A 21,085-nucleotide genomic window follows, 5' to 3' on the forward strand; every position below is an offset into this window, starting at 1 on the left:
TACTGATACTAATGATACTAATACTACTAATACTAAAGGTAGGTTTAAGAAGAAGAATGTATGACTTGTTGAGTTTAAGGATGAATAAAAAATAATTCAAGCAAAATCAAGATAAACTATTGCTTTTTGTGTCTGCTGCACTTCGATACACTTACCAGCCGAGCCTGAGCAACCAGGAGAGACGCAAAGAGAGCAGATTTAAGCTTTTGTCCAGGTGCCCTGTGTCACATATTGTACTGTACTTCTGTACTTCAAAGGAACCAGTCATTAACATGTCAGTCATAGAGAGACCCGGAGACAGAAATAGAAAATACATTTGCATTTTCTGGTTATACAAAAGGGTTCCAGCAGACACGAGTTTGGATTCTGGATACGGGCGACAGGAAGCGTAGCCTGGTAGGAACCACAAGGAGGGGGGCTGTTTTCTGGTGCATAGAGGAATGAGAAGCATCTCATCATATTATAAAATCTTATAACTACTGTTACTGAAACTGCTTACACTACTGATACTACTACTGATTGTGATACCGGTATTACCAGTATTATTTTTACTGCTGCTGCTGCTACAACCACCATGTTCCCGCTCTTACTGCGTCTGCTACTAGAACAACTTCTACTGTTGCTTCTTATGTTGCTTTGATCTCTACAACTGCTATTGTTACTGTTGCTATTAACATGACTCCTGTTGCTACGAATACAACTAACGCTATTATTGCTATCTCTACTACAACTAATGCAAAATGAAAAATATATATTAACACTACTAATACTACTATCATTATTAATATAAAGTTAAAAAAGTTAAAAATAACAATAATCACTCATAGTCTATACTGCTTCATCCTGTATACAGGGTCACGGGGGGCCTGGAGCCTATCCCAGGAGACTTGGGGCACGAGGTGTTGTACACCCTGGATGGAGTTCCAACCCATCGCACGGTGTATGCACACACATTCACAAACCAACTCAATTTAAAAACTCCAATCAGCATGTATTTGGACTGTGGGAAGAAACCGGAGCACCAGGAGAAAACCCACCAAGCACAGGGAGAACACGCAAGCTCCATGCACACAGACCCCAAGGCGGGAATCAAACCCAGAACCTGGAGGTGTGAGGCGAGAGTGCTAACCACTAAGCTGCTATGCTACAATCACATCTACAACATGGCTCTGTTTTACTGTCCCTATTGCTATCTGAAATTTCCTTTGGGACCAATAAAGTATCTATCTGTCTATCTATCTATAACATATTTATAAGATGGTGCCAGAAAAAAAATCTTTACTGGCATAAGATTTTGATGGATAACAAAAGGGTCAGTGATGTGCATACTATCTGAAATTCTATTAAATTATCTTGAATCATTACTAAATAGGTTCAATTACAAGCCTATTAGAATATTTATTAGGTAGATAACCGTATAGACGGCATGCTGGCTTAGTGGTTAGCACTATGGCCTCTCACCTCCAGGGTCCGGGTTCGATTCCCGCCTCGGTGTCTGTGTGCATGGAGTGTGCATGTTCTCCCAGTGCTTGGTGGGTTTCCTTCGAGTACTCCGGTTTCCTTCACCTGTCCAAAGACATTCAGATCAGGCTGATTGTTGCTCCTAAATACCCTATGGTTGAAAAAAATATATAAATAAATAAATACAATAGTCACCATTGCCCTCCACGATCCCTAGTTGGACGGACTTCAGAGGTTGATGGATAGATGGATGGATAGACGGATGTAGGCTACTGTACTGTAAAGCTTCTTGTATTTCCATTTCTGTCCAGTAGGAGGCGCAAAGGCACACTTTTAAAAGAAAAGGGGGAGAAAAAAAACAATCCACCTGACCCGAGCAGAGGATTAGGAGTGTGGAATTAGTCATGGGGAAAATACACACACACACAAAAAGGAATAAAATATTTGTAATAAAGTCAGGGATTTAAGTGATCCTAGCCCCGCCCACTGTTTATCACTTCAAACCTTTACGCAAATAAATAGTGAGCAGTTTCTGATGGTGAGAATAGAGAGTAGAGGGAGGTGTAGAGTAGTTCAGTGCACAGGGTTAGTTATTAACAGGTTGACTCGTGGTAATGAGCTTCAGTCCTAGTTAGAGAGCCAGTCATAAAGGACACATTTGCTACGATTTAATTGATTATTATCACAGGATTAAATACGAGTCGGGTTTTCTTTCCCTCCTCTGATTAATCGACTCACACCTATTTTTTTTCCCGCACTACCCCCAGGAGTTTGCGCTTCCCCTTTAACTGGAGCAGAGCAGCATGAAGGAAGAGTGAAGCGGGATCATGGCGGCTCCTCTCGGCCGGGACACTCTACCTGACCACTGGTCTTACGGAGTCTGCAGGGATGGACGAGTGTTTTTCATCAAGTGAGCCACGAGATCGTGATATAAATCGTTCTGCTTGTTTTGTTGACGGATCGTTTGGAATCTTTTGCGCATTTCGTGTCGGTCTTGTTGTAGCCTAACAGGTGTGTATGTATATGTGTGTGTGTGTGTGTGTGTGTGCGTTTTCCTTTCATTTTCCAGCGACCAAACTCGCAGCACCACTTGGCTCCATCCCCGCACAGGAGAACCTGTCAACTCGGGCCACATGATCCGATCAGGTAGGAACCACCCGAGTCCTGGATCTCCTTCTTCTCCCGCTCTTCTTCACCTCGAACTTTCCCTTTTAATCAGACCATTAATCGCTTTCGAAAGATTTCCAGGAAGATACATTGTTGAATCGGGAAGATACAATGTTTCTGAAGCCGAACACTTTGAAGTGAAGCAGCGCGAAGATTTAAAAACATGAAAAGAAAACAAACATCAAAGGCGTTCTGTTTTCAGTTTGTTTCTCTTGCGAGTGAAATAAATCGCGCGCGCGTCTCTCTCTTGCTCTGTGTTTGTGTGTGTTTGTGTGTGTAAACTCTATGCAGCTCAAATATACCTTTTTTTTCGGCTTTTCTCCTCGTGTAGATTTACCGCGAGGATGGGAGGAAGGATTCACGACAGAAGGCGCGAGTTATTTCATCAAGTAAGAGCTTTTTAGGCTGTTTTTAACCCTGAATGGTGTGTGTGTGTGTGTGTGTGGAAGTGAAGTGGAGCTGCATTGCTTTCTGCATCAGCGCCTCCAGCCACCTCTGGACTGAGGAAAGAGCAGGCTGGAGATGCGCAGTGTGCTGTTACTGGACTGCTGCTCTGTGTGGAGCTTTAAGTGCAACATTAGTCCATGTCTTGTCTGTCCTTTAGTCGTCATACACCAGTCCTTCAGCCTGAAGATACACCCAGAAACCATGAGGACTGTGATCGCAGTGAACACACTCCAGGTTGAAACTATAATGACTTTCCTGGTTACACAGCTGTGATAGAGAGGAAAATGATTTATACTCATATTATCTGATGTCGCCCAGTTGGTGATGGGTTCTTTTACGTCATACCAGGGACTTTTTCCTCACCGTGTTCATTAGGAAAAAAAAAATGTATATGAATTTGAAATCTATACCCAGGGACAGGACCTCAAGCGCAGGAATGTGGTAAAAATTATTTAAACTAATGCAGTAAATAAAGAGAAGTAACCTTTCTACGGTTCCTAGAATTAGGCCGCATGGTTGTGGGAGTTCCAGGTTTGGCCTGAGCTTGGGTTACAGGATATTTAATGATTCTCCGGTTTTCGTCCACCAACCAAAAACATTCTGATGACTCTAAATTAACTCTAGGTACGAATGATGTTGTAAATGTGTGTTTATGGTTGGGTGTTTATTTTGATCAATTTACTTCCCATTTAGAGTGTGTTCCTATTTCACATATGCATATTATTTTTCCAGGGAAGGACTGCTAATCTGTGTGACCTTTGGGGAACGAATTACAATTTGTTAATCAGCCATTATACCAGAGGTGTTCAAGTCAAACCGGGACTTGTGATCATTTCTGGTGATAAAGGCATAAATCACGCAATTGACATTTGCAAAAGACTTCAAGCATAGTGCCATGATGAGACTCTTAGCCGCAGTAAAACCTTTGAACGGTGCTAACTTTTTAAAGAAGGCGTACATCCGTGACTGACGATCCCAGCCAAAGTGGCTTGGAGCTCACTGCAATTGATCCGTCAAAATCAACGGATAACCTTCCGCCAAATTCCAGCAGAAAGAGACGCATCTGTCTGTGTGAAATGTTCCCACAATCATTCACCAACACAACATGTGAATTACAGGAACTCAGCTGGGAGTTATTGCCACATCCCCATACAGTCCTGACCTCGCTCCAAGCCATTTCCACAATGTTGGGTCTAATAAAGGAGTTCCTGGGAGGCCAGGGTTTCGGACCTGAATCAGACAGACAGTCCGATCATGACTCTGGTGTACTGAGAAAACTTTCTACCTTGATGGTGTCCAAGCACTAGTGAAACACTGCGATAAGTGCATTAGTGTATCAGGGGGATTATATAGAGAAATAAAGGGAGTTTTACTCTCAGAACCGTGTTCTGTTATTCTGCACCATCAAAAGTCCCAGTTGGACTTGAACACCCTTTGTATATAACATGAATCAAAGTTGGGCTCAAGGTAAAGTCGCTGCAATTTAAAACAAAAGCAAGAAAGTGAAAAATGGACTCCGTCGCTAATCTCTGACATAGAAAAGTTCATGAAGATCGCACAAACCGACATCCAAACTAAATATTTACCAAGCTGACCTTGTCTGTGCTGAGTAAGAATGACGTGATGACTCAGGATTTAACTCGTTAACAGATATAAGAATTTTGTGTATTTGAGAGTATCAGCCACAGAGAGCATGGAAATGAACGAGAAGGTGCAGCTGGTGAACAGTGACAGAGCAGATTGCTTCTGCAAGGAGACAAAGAACCAAAACCTTTGAGAAACAGTCAGTAGTGGAGCTAAGTATTAGCAGCAAATCTGTGGAACTTCAGTTATTTGAAGTATGAGAGTGTTTTTCTCCTTAAATCACCTCAAGCCATGTCGAGACTTTGCTTCTGGTGTTTCAGTCAGAGTCAGAAATTATTCGCATCTAGCTGTAGAATTTATTTCTCATTAACTTTTAAAAAAGAAAAATACATCATTTTTCTACAGTCTCCTTGCTTTTTTAATACATCTTGTCCGTCTGTCCACAAGCTTTCATATTCCTTCATTGAAAAAATTATTTAGGCCGAGCAGTGAGCCACGAATGCACCGCTGTCTTCATTTCTTCATCAGAAGTGAATGTTCATCCCTGTAGGACCGCTTTCAGGGGACCAAACAGGTGAAAGTCAGATGGAGCCAGATCAGGACTATAGGGAGGACGCTTTAAGACCTCAGAGTGTTGACAGTGTGGGCCGAAGTATGGGAAGCCAAACACATCAAAAGTGGGATTGAAACTGCGGCACCCGATTGAGCCGCCCTGGATGGACCAAATGTCTGCGCGGCCTAGTGGACAGCGCAGCGCGACGATCTGGATAACGCAGAGATGATCTCGTTTATTTGCACAGCCCGGTGGATCGGCGCGACTCATTGGGGGCGACTCTGATAGAAATAGACTCCGTCCACCATGTGTTTAGCTTCCTATACAGAAGTGCACGGATGTGCCTCGTCACGCGATATCACAACGTGCTTTGATGGCACTACCGAAGTTTAGTCTTCAGCTCTTCAATAAGCGTCTCACTGTAACGAGCACTGCTTTTTCTTGATAATGTCCCAATACTTTTGGCCCTTGAGAATCCCAGAAAACTGTAAACGTTGATGAATTTTCCAGCTGAAGGTTTTGACTTTTGAACTTTTCTTGGTCGGTGGTTGAGGATGTTCCCGTCCTCAGATTCGTAGTGATGAATCTGTGTCTCGTCATCAGTGATGATTCTCCTTAAAAAACTTTTACCTTTCTTAGAGTATCACTCAGAATTGTGTTTACAGATATACAAACGCCTCTGTTCCCTCCTGATCTGTATAGGGATGGTAAAGAATCTTTTGTGAGCTTATCTACATGCAGTTATTAAATACAAACAATAAGTGCGAAGGTCACAGTTATAAAACCAGACACTGTGAAGAGGTTTGGAGGTTGATTCGTTTTCTGGAAAAGCAGAACACGTTCTGCATGTCTATGGTAACAGCTCATTCAAATAGAATTTTTTTTGGCTTATTCACTTCAAGGCAAAAGGGAGGGTACAGATGTTTACAGCTGCTTCACCGTAGGTGAGAACGGGAACTAATGTGTTAAATGAACTCAGAATTGAGTCAAGCTATAAATGGATAATTACAAAATAAATATTGTTATATTTATAATTTAGTGTCCCTGGAATTATGCTAGCCTCAGAGTTAGCCTGCTTGCTAAGCTAATTTGCTATCTTTCTACTTTGTAAACATAGGCAATCAGTGAACAGATCCTGTGTTGTCATGGTAACGATGAAACGTAGTTTGACTAAGTAAATCGAAGTGAGCTAGTTAACTAGCTGTTCAGGAAATAATGAGATAAGCTAATGTGAGCGATATTAGCAACATTTTTAAAAATATTTGAATATTCCTAGTTTGTTTCTTCATGTCTATGCATGGATATAGATTAAATCTTTTATCTTTAAAAATATATATATTTTTATTTTTTCAGTGCAGGGCATCAGAATTGTGTTTAGTTAGTTATTTTTTAGAGCAAATGATTGAGTGTCAGGGAATCCTGATGCTAACACTACTGGATGCGTTTGATTAGCGCAGTGTTGAGAATGTTTGCCGTGATCTGTGATTCGAGGTTACTTAAGGTTAACTGAAGGTGAAATAAATAAATAATTGATTTTCTTTGACACACTTGTGATAAATGGGTTTTCTACACACTACAGAACCTCCTCTGCTCTCCTTGTCCCTGTCCTGTCCTGTGCGTCCGGTAGATTGCAGGCGTTGGACATGTGGCTGTATGAGTTTACGATGACAGAGATATATGGCGCGATATATGGTGTTCTCGGTTCCTGCCAAAGTCACTCTAACCGTTCATCTTCATTTATTAAATATATATGTATGTCATATAAAAACATCAAAGTCACTCTGCGTCCTCGGGACGGTCTGGACTCCTTTCCTGCTTGACCGCTGAGTTTGTGGGTGATTATTTAATCCATAATTTCATCATACAGTTATTTATAACATCAGCAGTCTTGTTTTTTTTTATTTATTTATTTTTTGTTCCTGCTGTGTTTTTGTGCCGGATTCAGCTTTTGGTCGGGAGTGAGCAGCACCTGTGCCCCCCGTGACATTGCTTTTCATTTCCTACAGCACCAGCATTAATCATAGACCAGCGTCATGTGCTTCTGTAACGCATCTGCATGCATCAGATTCCTCCTCCGGCCGTTGCTGCGGTTACCGGCGTGCCGATGATGACCGCCTTCCCGTCTGCAGTGCCCCAGACGAGGAGGCGAGGAGGCGTGTTTACAAGTGGATTATTCTCTCTGTTAGCTTTGGAGAGGCCGCTTGAGCCCTTTGAGCGTGTGCATGAGAAACAAGAGCTCTCCACAAAAGCAAGAGCTGGACGTGAGAAGCGTCCCGTCTTAATCTTTGCTTAGCTTAAAAATGTTTCGCCTTCATGTCAGGAATTCACACAAGCTCACGGACTGAAACAAACAGAACACAAACATCTGGAATATCGTTCCCTGGTATTGTGCTCGTACTGGAGATCGGAACAGATAAAAGTAGACAAATAATCCAACCGAGGAAACAGATGTATTAACATACACTGGATGAAAGCAACCTTCTTTGCTTTTCCAGACGTTCTCAAAACATCTCACATCAATCCAACACAAAGCAGTGAGAGGGAAGTAAGAATAAAGGATTGTACATGAATTGTTTCAGCAGGTTGGTGATAAAAAGGCTTGTGTTACTGGGGTAAATGATTAAACCTGTCCACTGATAAGGCTTATCAAACAGTTCCCCCTGTCTCTCTGTTAGGGTGCGCTCCCATCAAGGCAACAGATACCAACCAGGAGAGGAGGAAGATGTTCAGGTGCTTACTCTGAGCCCGTGATGCCAGCTAATAGCATCTTTTTGCACATTTGGTATGGCGTAACACACTCGAAGGATAGCGCTATCCGCCTCTTCCGCTTGCCTAATCTCAGAGAAGCCTTGGTCAGTGTCTCTGTATAATGGAGCAAACACATTCTCGTTACAGCACTTGGGAGCTTCAGCACAGAATCTACCTCAAATGATAACTCGGGGAAAAAAGGTCACTCATGTGGTTCTCTTAAAACATGAGGAGTACAAAGCGATCACGATGCTTTATCGGCCAGGCGGATTTGGAACCGATTGTCCTGACGATTATAAAATTTATTGTCTTAAAACATTTCCTTTCCAGATTATTCTGCAGATTATTGAGTGTGGAGAGAATGTGATATCCATCTTAAGCACAGTTCCCACTTTTATGTGTTTTGCTCCAAATCACTATGGGTTCAGAATCAGGCCTCCTGATGTACAGTAGTCTCAAATCATTAGATTACTTAAAACAAGCTCTTTAAGGAGTCTACAGAACCCTACGGAGAAACCTGAAATAACTGACATGGTGGCAGATCATTTACTGTTTCATTAATACTATCATAGTGCTTAAAACTTCTTGCCGTCACATGACACGGTGCCGCTACAGTGCTTACGATTGTCTATGGAAGAATTCGTAACCTACGCCAGCAAGCTGCAGATCTCTGTGGGTCACGCTGACACATGAGGCACGATCTTACTGTATGATGATTTGCCAAGTCGTAGCAGTTTTACAGCAAAAATCGTAAAAAGTGGGAAATGGGCTTAAAAATGAAAATGTTATCTTGGCTTCGTTCATAGAGGCCAAAGGAACAGTTCAGGTTCAAGCTGAGCAAATCAACTAAAAGCTGCTTTTCTGTGTATAGAAAAGTGTGTGGTGTGTTTTGTGTTTCTGGTGTTAATGTGTTGCTTGGTTCGGTCTTAACATTATCTTTGATGATGGTCTTAGCATGAAAGTTGAAGCTTCGAAAGCCGTTATGTTTGAACAGAGCGTACAGATGCGGAGGTGAGAGAACTGGACAGATTAAGTTGCGTTTTCACATCAGTGACTCGGGATTGTTTCCAAGAACACCTGACCACAAAGTCTGGTTCATTCTTTAATGAGAACACAATCGTTCCACGCTCGAGTCTGCTTGAAGATACAGCGTACTTGGGCGCGGATCTGTAATCAGATATGTAAACCAATCATACCTAAGGAACGGCGGTAGATCACTGACGTCATAAGTCCCGTCTGTCTCCTTTGTAATCTCCACGTGTACGTAGTCCGCGCAGATCTCATCCTCTGATCTACACAGTAGGAAGGCGCGTGAGAGCGTCGCACGTAGCACGAAGGTTATCGTTGATGTGTGTGTGTGTGGAGGGGGAAGCAATTGTTTCTGGGCATGATACAAATGCACCCTGGTTAATGTGAAAACGCCTTAAAACACTAAAGCGCCGCTGCATCGCTCTCTTTTCATGTAGGGATGAAGTGAAGGCAGCACCACCATCAGGTCAGCAGTTAGGTGGAGGGCATTGTGGGTAATGCAGGAAAGTGTTAACTGAAGTGAAAACAAACCAGTATATCCATGATTAAAGTTCAAACAGAAAAAAAAAATCCATCTGGATTCTCTTAAAGGATTTCTGTCAAACAGCAAAGTCACCCAAGTGCCAAAAGCAGCATGGCTCCATTATTGTTGCAGCTTTGTTATTCAACATGACTCAGAGTGCATTACTGGCTTACCCGCAGCTTTGCACGCCAATAACCCTACTATATCTTTTCTTTTTTCAGAGACATTAAAAAAAAATAACAAACGTCTGGCTCTCCAGTGAGAAATACAGCCACAATATTCTCATAATGACCGGCGAGTTTATAAAGGTCAGCGAAAACGATTTTGAAACTGCATTAGTGCTGACAGTTTTATTGTCCGGTCACATGAAGGCAGTCTTTGTGTCGAATGTGCTCTCCGACAAAAAACAACAACACTACGGCTCTCAGATGTACGACGGCACAAATGTCACGGCGGTGAGATATGGTGCGTGTCCGTGCCTTTAAGGGCTTTATGGTTCCTGTTTGGATCCTGTGCGCTGCTTGTGTACATTGTCTCAGTGTCACATTCTGCTTGTTAACATCAGTGGGAAAGGAAACCGGAACTGTTTTTAGGTTGAAACACGACAGAAGGGGAGAATTTACGCCTCCCTGGGTCGCGTGTTCTTCAAGGAGAAGAAACTAGAGGGATCTGGGGGTCCGATGAATTGTTGTTCCATTTTGTGGCATATTATATTATTAATAACTCATCATTCTGCAAAGCTTTCTATGTGTTTTGCAATACACTAACTGATAAAAATGGTAAAAAATGCGACTCCATGTTGTGCTGTTGTAGGATGTTATATCCTGTCCTGAGGAGTTGCACTTACTGTACCACCATCTTATTATTTTCCTTTAGTGTTTTATTCCTCTTTTACCAGACTTTATTACAGTTAGAGTATATGTAATACTGTACATACATGAATAAATATCTTTTTTACAGTGAAAATATATTTTTGCAAATAAGTGCAACAAAAAATAGCAGTGACCGAATATAATATGGATAGAAAATCATTAAAATGTATAAAATTAGAGTACATGCACAATAATTATATGTATAATTGTGTAGAGGTAACAGATGGTTAGAAGTGTTAACTTGTGCTTATCTGAAACCTCTTTCATTTCCCCTAAATAAAAAAGAAAAGAATATTAGACAGTTTTGAAGATGTAAATGCCATTCAGAAGCAGAGTGCATTGAACAGCAGACGGCAGGAGCAGGTTACCCTCACCTGAGGGTTCTGGTTTTTCTGCTGATGTGACTATCTCTCTCTCTCTCTCTCTCTCTCTCTCTCCCTCCATTGACCAAAGATGTAATAGGGAGAGCGTCCAGTACTCTGTGGGATCCTCGATCTAAAATTGGTTTGATTTATCGCCAGCTCGGTGGCCGCCAGTTATTTAATACGTTGCTTATGGCAGCTAATGGCAAAGGCAGAACCCAGGACCCGGGCCCGGGTGCACTCAGGTAATTAAGCTGAACGGAGAAACGGCCTGCTGGGATTTCTCTTTAGTCTCTGATAAAGTAGGTGATAGAGATGAATCATGGAGTTTTTCACAATGTTTGAGATATTTTTAGCTCCTAGGCTGAGCTTTAGGGGCTTTAGTGGAATTTCAGTGGCTTTATCTTTGATTTAAGGTGCTTTTTGAAGATGTAATGTGTTATTTACATTTTGACATTTTTAGCATACTAATTTCTAACAATTAGAAGTGTTTGTACTATACCCTATTACTCCTTCTTTCTATGAAATCTTTATAGTCAAAGATAAAATATAAATTGTGTGGCTGTTGAATAATCGATATTTTGTGACCAGTGCGTGTACTAGTTTAACACCAGTTAACAAGCTAATGTCGGGGATTGACAGACTGTTGTTGCCATGGTAATGCTGTATTTTTTACCAATTTGCTGCATGTTAAGTAAACCCCCGATGTGAATCGAGACTCCTATTGAAATCACACTATTTTACATTTAGGCATTTTGGCAGATGCCCTTATTGAAGAGCGACTTACATTTTTATCTCATTACACATCTGAGCAGTTGAGGGTTAAGGGCTGCGCTCAAGGGCCCAACAGGGGCAACTTGGTGGTTGTGGGGTTTGAACCTGGGACCTTCCGAACCGTAGTCCTATGCCTTAGCCACTGAGCTTCCCCTGGCCTATTTTGACCTATTTTGACCTATGTGTGCAAGCTTACCGGTCAGCTCATGAACAGGTGATGGTGTCATGGTGACAATATATTTTGGCTAAAATCAGTCGATGCTTTGATACTTATCTGAGCTAGCTTACTAGCACCTTGATAAGTATGTAAGCAGGTTTAAGGGGCGCCAGGAGGACACGCTCATGTATGCCATTACAATAACATCTGATAATGTGATATTGACGTTGCAACCTGTGCTGCGACTAGCTAATTCTCTCCTTGTGTTTTTCTTTTGGTAATAAAAGTACAGAGGAAAATGTTTGTTTAGGCCGGAATCAGCGTCAGTAGTCCTGACAGTCGTTGTGAGTCGGCGGTGAACTCCTGTCCTGACTCCCCCCCTCGTCCACCCCGTCCCCATTGTGTGCTGAAGAGGCCTAGCCCGGTCCAAGTCCACATGTCGCTGCCCTGACAACGGCCTGTTTCTGGTGCAGCAGGCTGCTGGAAATGAGAAGCGCCGTGACACAATGGAGGGACTGTTAAGCTTGAGCGAGCGTAGTAAAAATGCTCACTTGTAGCCCCCCCCCCCCAACCTCCTTAGCTCCCTCCCTTCACCCATCAAAACGTCCACCAGCGCACCCTGTACATGCATTCCTGTGTGACAATGAGTCAATTAAACATTTTTTCATTCTATATTTTAACCGCAAAATGTATTTTTTTAACTCTAGTTTGATGTGCTGCTGTGTTCCCCGTAGCACGGTTGTGACCGATGTGGAAAGTCACGCAGGAATGTCTAGCGCTCCACTTGTGAAAAAAAAGTGTTTTCACCTCGAGCTGCGCAAACGGATACCTGCGCGACTCGGGCTGCATTGAACCGCTGCAATCCTATAGCTCCCCAAAGACACGGCTCGACAATGGAGTCCTGTTGGGACAATATTCCTGTTGTGTCTTCCCCAGAGGAATACTGCTCTGCTTTTTTCCCTACAGAAAATGTTTCTCTTTGAGATCTCAGGAGATTTAAAAAAAAATGTTTTTTACTCGTTTTTCTTTTAGGTGACTAATTTGTCAAATGATTGCTTAGGAGAAACAGGTTGACAGGAGATGGGTGGAGATTGAGTTTTGGATCGTCTGATTTCAGAGATTATTGTTTGTCTCAACTCAACATCACAAGGTTCAACTATTAATTTCTAGGCAATTAATACACATTCTAGACACGTCGTCAAGTATATTAGTATCCTGTATATTAGTATCCCTGCAGTAAACACCTCTCACCCTTGGCTTCTTTGGTTCTGCTTTTCTAATACACAAGTGCAGCTTATTTATTTATTCATTCATCGATTCAATTTTAATTATTTATATAACTGTGTATAAAAGTTGATTGATGGAGACTAAATTTTCAGAAGTTTGTTATTATTTTTATATGTATTTATTAATTAATAAAAAATATATATTTCCACTTGACCTTCATGATGCTGTGTGCTTAGATATGTTCTCTGGGTTCTTGCGGAAGTTTATACTGAAGGCACTGGATACACAGGTTGACTGCATTTAGCTAATCATGTGACTTCTGATGGTGACTGAACAGGAAAAGGGGTGCAGATGGGTTGGGGTGTTGTGTTTTGTGTGTGTGTGGGTGTGTGTGTGGGCAGTGGTGGTGGGGGGGCTTGTGGGGACAGCGGGGGGCATACTTATGCAATCATCCATGCCCATTGTTCCCATCCCAACCTAGGGTCCACGTCCCTCCTTAAAGGGATGCCAAAGATCACAGGGGGTGCTCGAACCTTTGTTTGCTATTAGGCTGTCGGAATTCAATTTGCACATAATGTTAAATATGATCATAATTACACAATTATAGTATAATTAAAAGCCTGCAGCTTCATTTCAAATATATTGTGGGAAGGTTTGAGGAGGTAAATGCTTATGCAAGGCTCTGTTCTTGTTGCTTCTCAAAAGAAACTATAAACTTAATAATGACATCTCGTTTAGATTTAATTTTCTTAAAGTTTAGATTTACAGTATTAGCATTAGGTTGTCTGACACTAACTAAACTACTGTAGGTATTGCAAACATTCAAAAAAGAGGTTTCTGCCAAGTCACACGCTTGTTATTCTCTGTAATCTGGTTCTGTGTAGCACCTAAGGCTGAACGCGCCAATTAGCTGTGTAGAATGTGTAAAATGTGAAGGGATAATCAGTGTTAAAAGTGTGACGAAAGGGCCGCGAGGTCTCTACAGGCGCTAATATCTCACCTCTGCTAATGAAGCAGTGTTTTTTTTTTTCCCACATTACTAGCACAGATTCATTGTCTTTTATTCATTTGGGGGAATGCTAGCAACTCATACTGATATTAATTCATGCTAGCAGCTGCCTTTTAAAAAATGAAGAAAAAAAAGTTTTCTAACCGGTTTAAATAATGCTATAAGCTAACTTTTATTCACATACATCAGGCTGTAATCTGGTCCACACAAAACAATGCTAGCAGGTATTTTTATGCTAGCTGCTGTTTTTATCAACTCAAAGTTGTCATGCTAACAGGTATATTACAAGCACCCAAAATCATGCTAGTGACCGCTACCTGCTGGGTTATCATTTTAAACTAGATCATAATAGTAGCTATTTTAAAATTTATTCTAAATGATGCTCGTTGCTTCAGATTAATCAGACAATTTGTTCTCGCGTCTGTTTTTGACAGCATCTGTTGTTAGCTACTCGTTTATAATCACACCACATTTTGCTGGCGACTGCTTTTCTCTGAAATAGATCTGGTTTTATGTTTAGCAGCTGTTTTTACATCAGGCTAATCATGTTTAATCGTTCATCACAATCATGCTAGCTGTTGCTTTCGAGTCATTTTAAATCAAGCTAGCAGTCCTGCCACAAAATAATGCTAGCTGATGTTTCTTTAACATAAATGTAAAAAGTATTTTTTCATTTATTATTAAAATTATAGAAGTTGTTTTGTCTTTTAATTTAACCACATCATACCAGAAATCATTTTAAGCAAAATCATGCTAGCTGCTGTTTTTTTTTTTTTTTTCTTATTTACACAAAGCCATGCTAACAGCTCTTTTATAATCATGCTAAATCTGGTGTTATTGCAAATGTTTACTAGTTATTAAGCTGAGACTTTAGGGGTCAATTATGTTTTGGATTGCAATTTTGCTTAACATAAAAAAAAAAAAAAAAAAGATTTAGTTTTCAGTAAAATCTAATAGGGTTTTTCATTCCGGCTCAGATTTATTACTTCAGGGTTTTGTTTCACTGTTGCTGGTTAAACGCTGTGTGTGTGTGATGGGTCTGTATTGGGTTTCTTACTGAATATTAAAACTGAGTCTCACAGCTAATATTCTTCTCACACGCACTGAAAGTCATTTAGGAGTAAAAGGAGCTCCACTGGTGGCTCATTTGTAAAACATCTATCTGACTTTAAGAGCTGGTTTTGCGTACTTTGATCACAAAAGCGTCACACAGTTATAACTAACAGAACAAGTTGAACTTGCTTCACTCTAACGCTGCTTCCACTTAATTCATTTGCAAAAGGGTGTGTCTGTACAAACTAAACATGTGTGTGTGTGTTTAGGTATGTGTTTGGACATAATCATATACAGTGTTTAGATAGAAGCAGTCTGGGCGACTAAAAATGTCCATCAGTACTTTCGGAGGGGAAGTTCAGAGTAACACACACACACACACACACGCTTAAGAGCCTTGCATTCAGGTTATCTATATAAATATTAAACCTTTAGTTCTCACATATTTATAGAACTCACTCTTTCAATGATATCTTTACGTTTCATTAAAGGGAGGACCCGAAATCAGTCTGAGAAAATTTCCTGTCTGTCTGTCTGTCTGTCCAGCCAGGTTTTGTCACAGCATCACGCAAAACTGTCTGGACAAAATTTAATAAAACGTTCGCACCTCTTGGATATCTGGCTGAAGTTTAACGGAAAAGCTAAACTGAATATTTTTACTGGGATTAGTTGATATTTTCATTTTGGCTGGAATAACACTGCTGAGGTGGTGTAAGTGAATTGTAACGCGCTTAAAGACAAAACCTCATCTTTATCTGATCTACTTTTTAGATTTCTCATCTCTCCGATTACCAAACAGGGAGTGGACTTGGCTGATAACTTAGCATCAACAAGGCTTAAACATAAACTTTTCTGTATTTCAACATGGAATTAAAATATCCCAGATTAAATTAAAGCTGATCAGCTTTTTTTTAGCTTTAACCTTTTAACTATTTATCCAAACTCTTTAACTGTCAACAACGGGTACTTAATCTAGTTTAAACTACCTGCATGGCACTTACCCTTAAACCCCAAATAAAAAAAATCTGATATAGAAAATGCAAACTACTTTACTCACTCACTCACTCACTCACCTATTCATTCTCTACAGAGCTTATCTGTACAGGGTCGTGAACCTTGAGCCGATCCCAGGGAACTCGGGGCACGAGGAGGCGATGGGGACGAGGGGGTGGCGGGATACAACCTGGAAAGTATGAGAATCCATCTTAGGGCACAAGCATACACACACTCACACACGCGCCATTCAGCCTATTCTGCGTGTCTTAGGGGGTAACCAGTGCACACCACCGCTACGTTGTTGATTTTTTCCCTACAACAGCACGCAACCCAAAGAGTAACAAAAAGATTAACCATTGTATTAAGGGTTTATTGATGAAACATGAACCAGAACAGCTAAACAATGAGGATTAACAAGTGTTTATACCATAAGTAATGGCATAAAAGAACTAAACACAGACCTGAGGCAGGGCTTGAACCTTCAACCCTGAAGGCATGATTGCTAACCATGGTGCTAACCACTACACCCCCAATCTGTTGCTGGATAAACAGTCTTTGTTGTAATTATCACATTATCACTGCAACTTTGGTGTATAATTAAAATTGCATCAACATTCATATTTCACGTGTATAAACATAGCACTGGATCCACTACATCCTCTTATTTGTTTATTGTATTTTTTTAAATTAATGAAGCTGTGAGATACTAATTCGAAGTCATGAACTTGTAATGCTAGAGGTAGGTTTTGTTCATTCTTTTAATGACTTTTGATTAAATTAAACTTTTTGTGAAGTCGATGCGCGGTCCTGTACGTGTACGTGCCCACATTTTGAAGGACAAGCTGGCCCAGTGCTCATCTGCTACGCTTATAGAGAAATTTGTTCATAATTTTCTCCTTGAAAAATCATCTGTTCTCATCTTTACCTCGGTTTCTGCAGCGTAATTAAATCTGAATTAAATGTGAAGGCAGCTAGTTATCAAACTGGAGTTCACCTTGGCAGAGCTATAGCGGCAACCCAAGGCATATAAAAGGACCATATCTCTGTCAGATATCAGGATTTTGGACTTTACTCAGTCGTGATGGCTTTACTGTGTGATTTACTGTCCAAGTAAGAGCAAGTTTCGTAGGATGTCTACACTATATTATCAGTGTGATCTGTATCTGACATTAATCTGAACAGATCACGGTCCTCAACTGACCTGCGTGCACAAAGGAACACGTAAGGCATTCAAATTAGCTGTAAATTAAGTGGGATATTCATCCGTTTCTTTGCTTCACGTGTTTAGTGTCTATCAGTCTTACGTTAAAGTTTTAGCTTTCACGCTAAATTTTATTTACGAGGTCTGTTACCCCACTATGCTGCTACTGGAATCCTTCTTTACGTCATGTTCCATGAAATTTTGATGAATTTGCCCCTGTTGTCCTCGGCTTGCTCATCAGGGACAATCTGATCATTTTGTTTTATATATATTTCCTTCTACATTTTATACTCATTTTCCTAATTTTATTTTTTTATTTTGTGAAGCTGCTTTGTGACAATGATCATTGTTAAAAGCAACATATAAATAAAATAAAATTGAGGGAAATCGAATAAATGTTAAGTTGAATTGATGTAAAATCCACTTACTGATTTGTGCCAAATCCCAGAACTTATTTCTGATTCAGGAGAAGGCACATCAAGTCGTCCAAATCAGAGCGGTAACTAAGGGGCAAGCTCCGAAAAAACGACTTCAGAATGGAAATGGCAAAAAATAAAAATAATGCAGTTCCTCGAATGACCACTAGGTGAGTCAGTTCCCCATAGAGTCCCATGTTATAATGCCTAAACGATACAGCCTGGTACAATAAACAGTTTTGGTCTCCATAGCTAAATTTCCTGTTCGTGAAAACTGTACAGGGAGTGAACTTTGATGTTACTCATAAATTACAATTATATTAAGCTGTAAAATGAGACATAATTAAGGGTGTGGGTGATTTGAGTGACAGCTCCATTGCAGGTGTCGAACCGCTAGCTGTCTGCTGTGCAGCAAAGTGGAATCATTGTAGTTTAACTCACTGCAAGAAATATAGGAGTTGACACGGGACAACGTGTAGGGTATGGATGATGAGTGTAACATTAGCATATGAAATAACGTTAGCCACCGTAGCATTTTAACTAAGCTTGCTAGCTTGTGGTTGGTAACTGATGTGCGTTGGTGTGTTCCAAACGACAGCCTGCTCCATTTGTTCCTGTCATGTGCCTAATTTTATTGTTTAACCAGGAGTTTGGGTGGAGTTAGCTCGTGCTAATATGGTGAGGAGTTTCAGAGTTTACGTTAGTAACCTTTAGACTCCAGGTGATTTGGGCTGGTCGCACTGTTATAAGAGAAATAACTCTGAGTCAGATATGATCAAAAAGTCAGATTTGGGCCTCTTTTGCTTTCCCCAGCGTAGCCGTTATCGATTATTCTGCTGCTTTATAATATTGACGCATCGCCACAACACCCATATGCTTTTGTTTTTTTTTTCCCCCTGAACAAATGTGAATAAAATTCACGGCACAGAAATGGAAATTCATGAACGCGTGGCATGAAAGATGTGTTTGTTTCTGGTCGCGGTTGTTTCTCAGTACTAGCTGGCATGAACACTAAATCTGCATGTGTGAGACGCTAGAAAACAAGACGTTGGAATGTTCTGTGTTTGTCTGTGAATAAATGGTTGAAACTTATTTGCAGCGTCTTGCGGTTTATTTCCTGATGCTGACACATGCTAGTTGCTGTTTTTTGTGTTAAACCCCTTCTTTCTCTTTCTCTAGTCACCTGTGAATATTTAAGTAACAGTGCTCTGATGCACGGTGGCATATACTGTGCGCTTGCATATGGATAGAATGTTGGTGTTCTACTGCAGGGCGTTTGCAGCTCTCTCTAGCTGTGTGTGTGGAGGAGAATCAGGGCTGAAGTGATTATGCTGCGTTTTTCAGTAAGAAGGAGGAGGAGGAGGATAAGGGGGTGGAGGAGATGAGGAGGAGGAGGAGGAGGAGGCAGGACCCCTTTGCGCTGTGACAGGACTGCTTAATGATTTCCCTTTTGCGGTGAGGCTCGTGCGCAGTGAAGCCGCAATGGACCAAACCGGCCAGGAGGTGTGAAAGCGAGCAAGAGATGGAGGGGGGGGGGTAGTTTTAGCAGAAACACTAGTTTACAATCTGCTTCCTGCACCATTTATCTTCCAGACATTACATTAAACACTATGGTGAAAAATTTCTAAATGAAATAGTGAGAATTTTTTTTTAGGTTGGTTGTTTTAAATTGTCCACCAAGCAGGAACCTCAGCAGTGTCATGGCACCATCACATCCACCATGAGGCCACGCCAGGCTAAGAACACATTGTTTTGTACTTGGTGGGCAATAATAGTATACGGGGGAACAGGGCAGCGTGGAGAGAAAAAAAAAACAAAAAAAAACAACAAAGGCAGGATTGACGGCAGGACACAGTGGGGTCCTGTGTCTGACGCTCAGAGGCCGTTCCATCAGACATGATTAAACGGGTGAGATTTAACCCCCGGAGCAGTCGCAGGACGCATTGACATTCACAGGCGAGATGATGTGCATTCACCATAACGATGTGCGATAAACAACATGCTCGAGCGAGCAGATACGGTGTGCGAGAGAGAGGACGCAGCGGACCCGCGGGCAGAGGTGGCGCGGGATCTAGCGTCAGCATGGGCATCTGTTGCGGCTGCTTACCTCCGCAAGATGATAATCAGGATCTGGAGGGGGTCCCGGTTCATCTGGAGGTTATCAGTGAAGAAGGGGATGAAAGCTCCATAGCGGAGGAAAGGTAACCTGGTTAAGATCGATGCAGCTCTTTATACCTTAATCAAAAGTTTTCTTTTCTCATTTTTTTTCCCCTTGAAGCTGAGAGTCCTTCAGTAACCTCTAACTGGAGCTCGCTCGGGTTTTATTCCCAGTGCTGAATCAGAGATGACAGAATATCTACCGCATTCTGTCTAAAAAAATAAAAAATAAAAAACTCTCCCAGCAGGCAGAGATTGCATTTTAAATTGCATCAAGACTCATCTTTGCCCTTCTGAAACCTAGCGAGAGAAAAAGAAGACATGATCCGTGCTCGGTGAAGCCGAGGCCGCTCGCCTCGGTAACAATGTGCGCTGTTTGTTCCGACTTTCCAACTGTTGGGTTGGTGGGATTTCTGCGATTCAGACTATGACAGGAATCCGGAGTTTCTTTCTGTCCTGCTGAGGAGAATTATAATGATTACTACTGAAAGGCCTTTGTTGTGTGAGTGAAGGATTGTGGGTTTGATCCTTACAGCTTATTATTGCTTGAATATGTGCGCTCTTTATAAACTCTAATATCAAATAAATATGAAAATCACAATGCGCTTATTCGGATATTTAATCTTTCTTCCTTAACAGATCATACTTAAACAGATTTGTGTGTGTGTGTGTGTGTGTGTGTGTGTGTGTGTGATTGAGGAGATTGAAGGAGTCTCCAGTGTCAGCGCTTAAAGCTGTCATTTTTAAGTTTTCAGGGCGGAGTTTACACTTTGCAGTTCCTTTGCCTTATTTTTGTCTTATTAACTTTATTAAAAAGTGGCGTGAAAATATATTTACCCCCTTCATGATTTAAAATGTTTTTTTAGGGATATTTGTCACACTTAAATAATTGACAAATTTTTATATTACACAAAGAGATAACCCGAGTAAATAGAAAATACAGATGATTTCATTTATTAAGGGAGAAAAAGCTGGCCTGGCCCTATGTGAAAAAGTAATTGCCCCCTTAACCTAATAATAATAATTGATTGTATCAGTCTTGCAATCTAGCGTTTGTGTTTCCTGGCATTGAGTCTTTCACATCACTGTGGAGGGATTTTAGCCCGCTCTTCTTTGCAAAATAGTTTTAATTCAGCCACATCGGAGGGTTTTCAAGTATGGACGGCCTGTTTAAGGATCGCTGCATGATGTGAGAGACAGGTTGTATTTAAGTGATTTCTTGATTCAACAGGTCTGGCAGGAATCAGGCCTGGAAAGTGAATTTTAAATCGGATTAAAAAAAAAAAATGAGGGTAATCACAGGTCATTCATGATTTAGCAAGGGAGCAATTACTTTTTCACATAGGACG

General features: G+C 41.1%; 1 protein-coding gene across 12 annotated transcripts in view; it reads left to right on the forward strand.

Moving 5' to 3' along the window:
* The first annotated feature begins 2,036 nt into the window (after positions 1-2,036).
* Positions 2,037-21,085, forward strand: part of plekha7b (pleckstrin homology domain containing, family A member 7b) — a 120,504-nt gene continuing 101,455 nt past the window's right edge. For 3 of the 12 annotated variants that reach the window (XM_053512925.1, XM_053512933.1, XM_053512926.1), the window contains exons 1-3: positions 2,037-2,371; positions 2,531-2,607; positions 2,960-3,017. In XM_053512925.1, coding sequence (XP_053368900.1) covers positions 2,289-2,371; positions 2,531-2,607; positions 2,960-3,017 — 218 coding nt within the window. In that variant the 5' untranslated portion in view covers positions 2,037-2,288. Of the gene's footprint in view, positions 2,372-2,397; positions 2,473-2,530; positions 2,608-2,959; positions 3,018-19,501; positions 19,781-21,085 lie in introns of those variants that run through there. The other 9 variants (XM_053512935.1, XM_053512928.1, XM_053512934.1 and 6 more) reach the window with 5 other exon arrangements.

This window comes from Clarias gariepinus, chromosome 15 (assembly GCF_024256425.1).
Source record: "Clarias gariepinus isolate MV-2021 ecotype Netherlands chromosome 15, CGAR_prim_01v2, whole genome shotgun sequence".
In the NCBI taxonomy this organism is placed as follows: Eukaryota; Metazoa; Chordata; class Actinopteri; order Siluriformes; family Clariidae; genus Clarias; species Clarias gariepinus.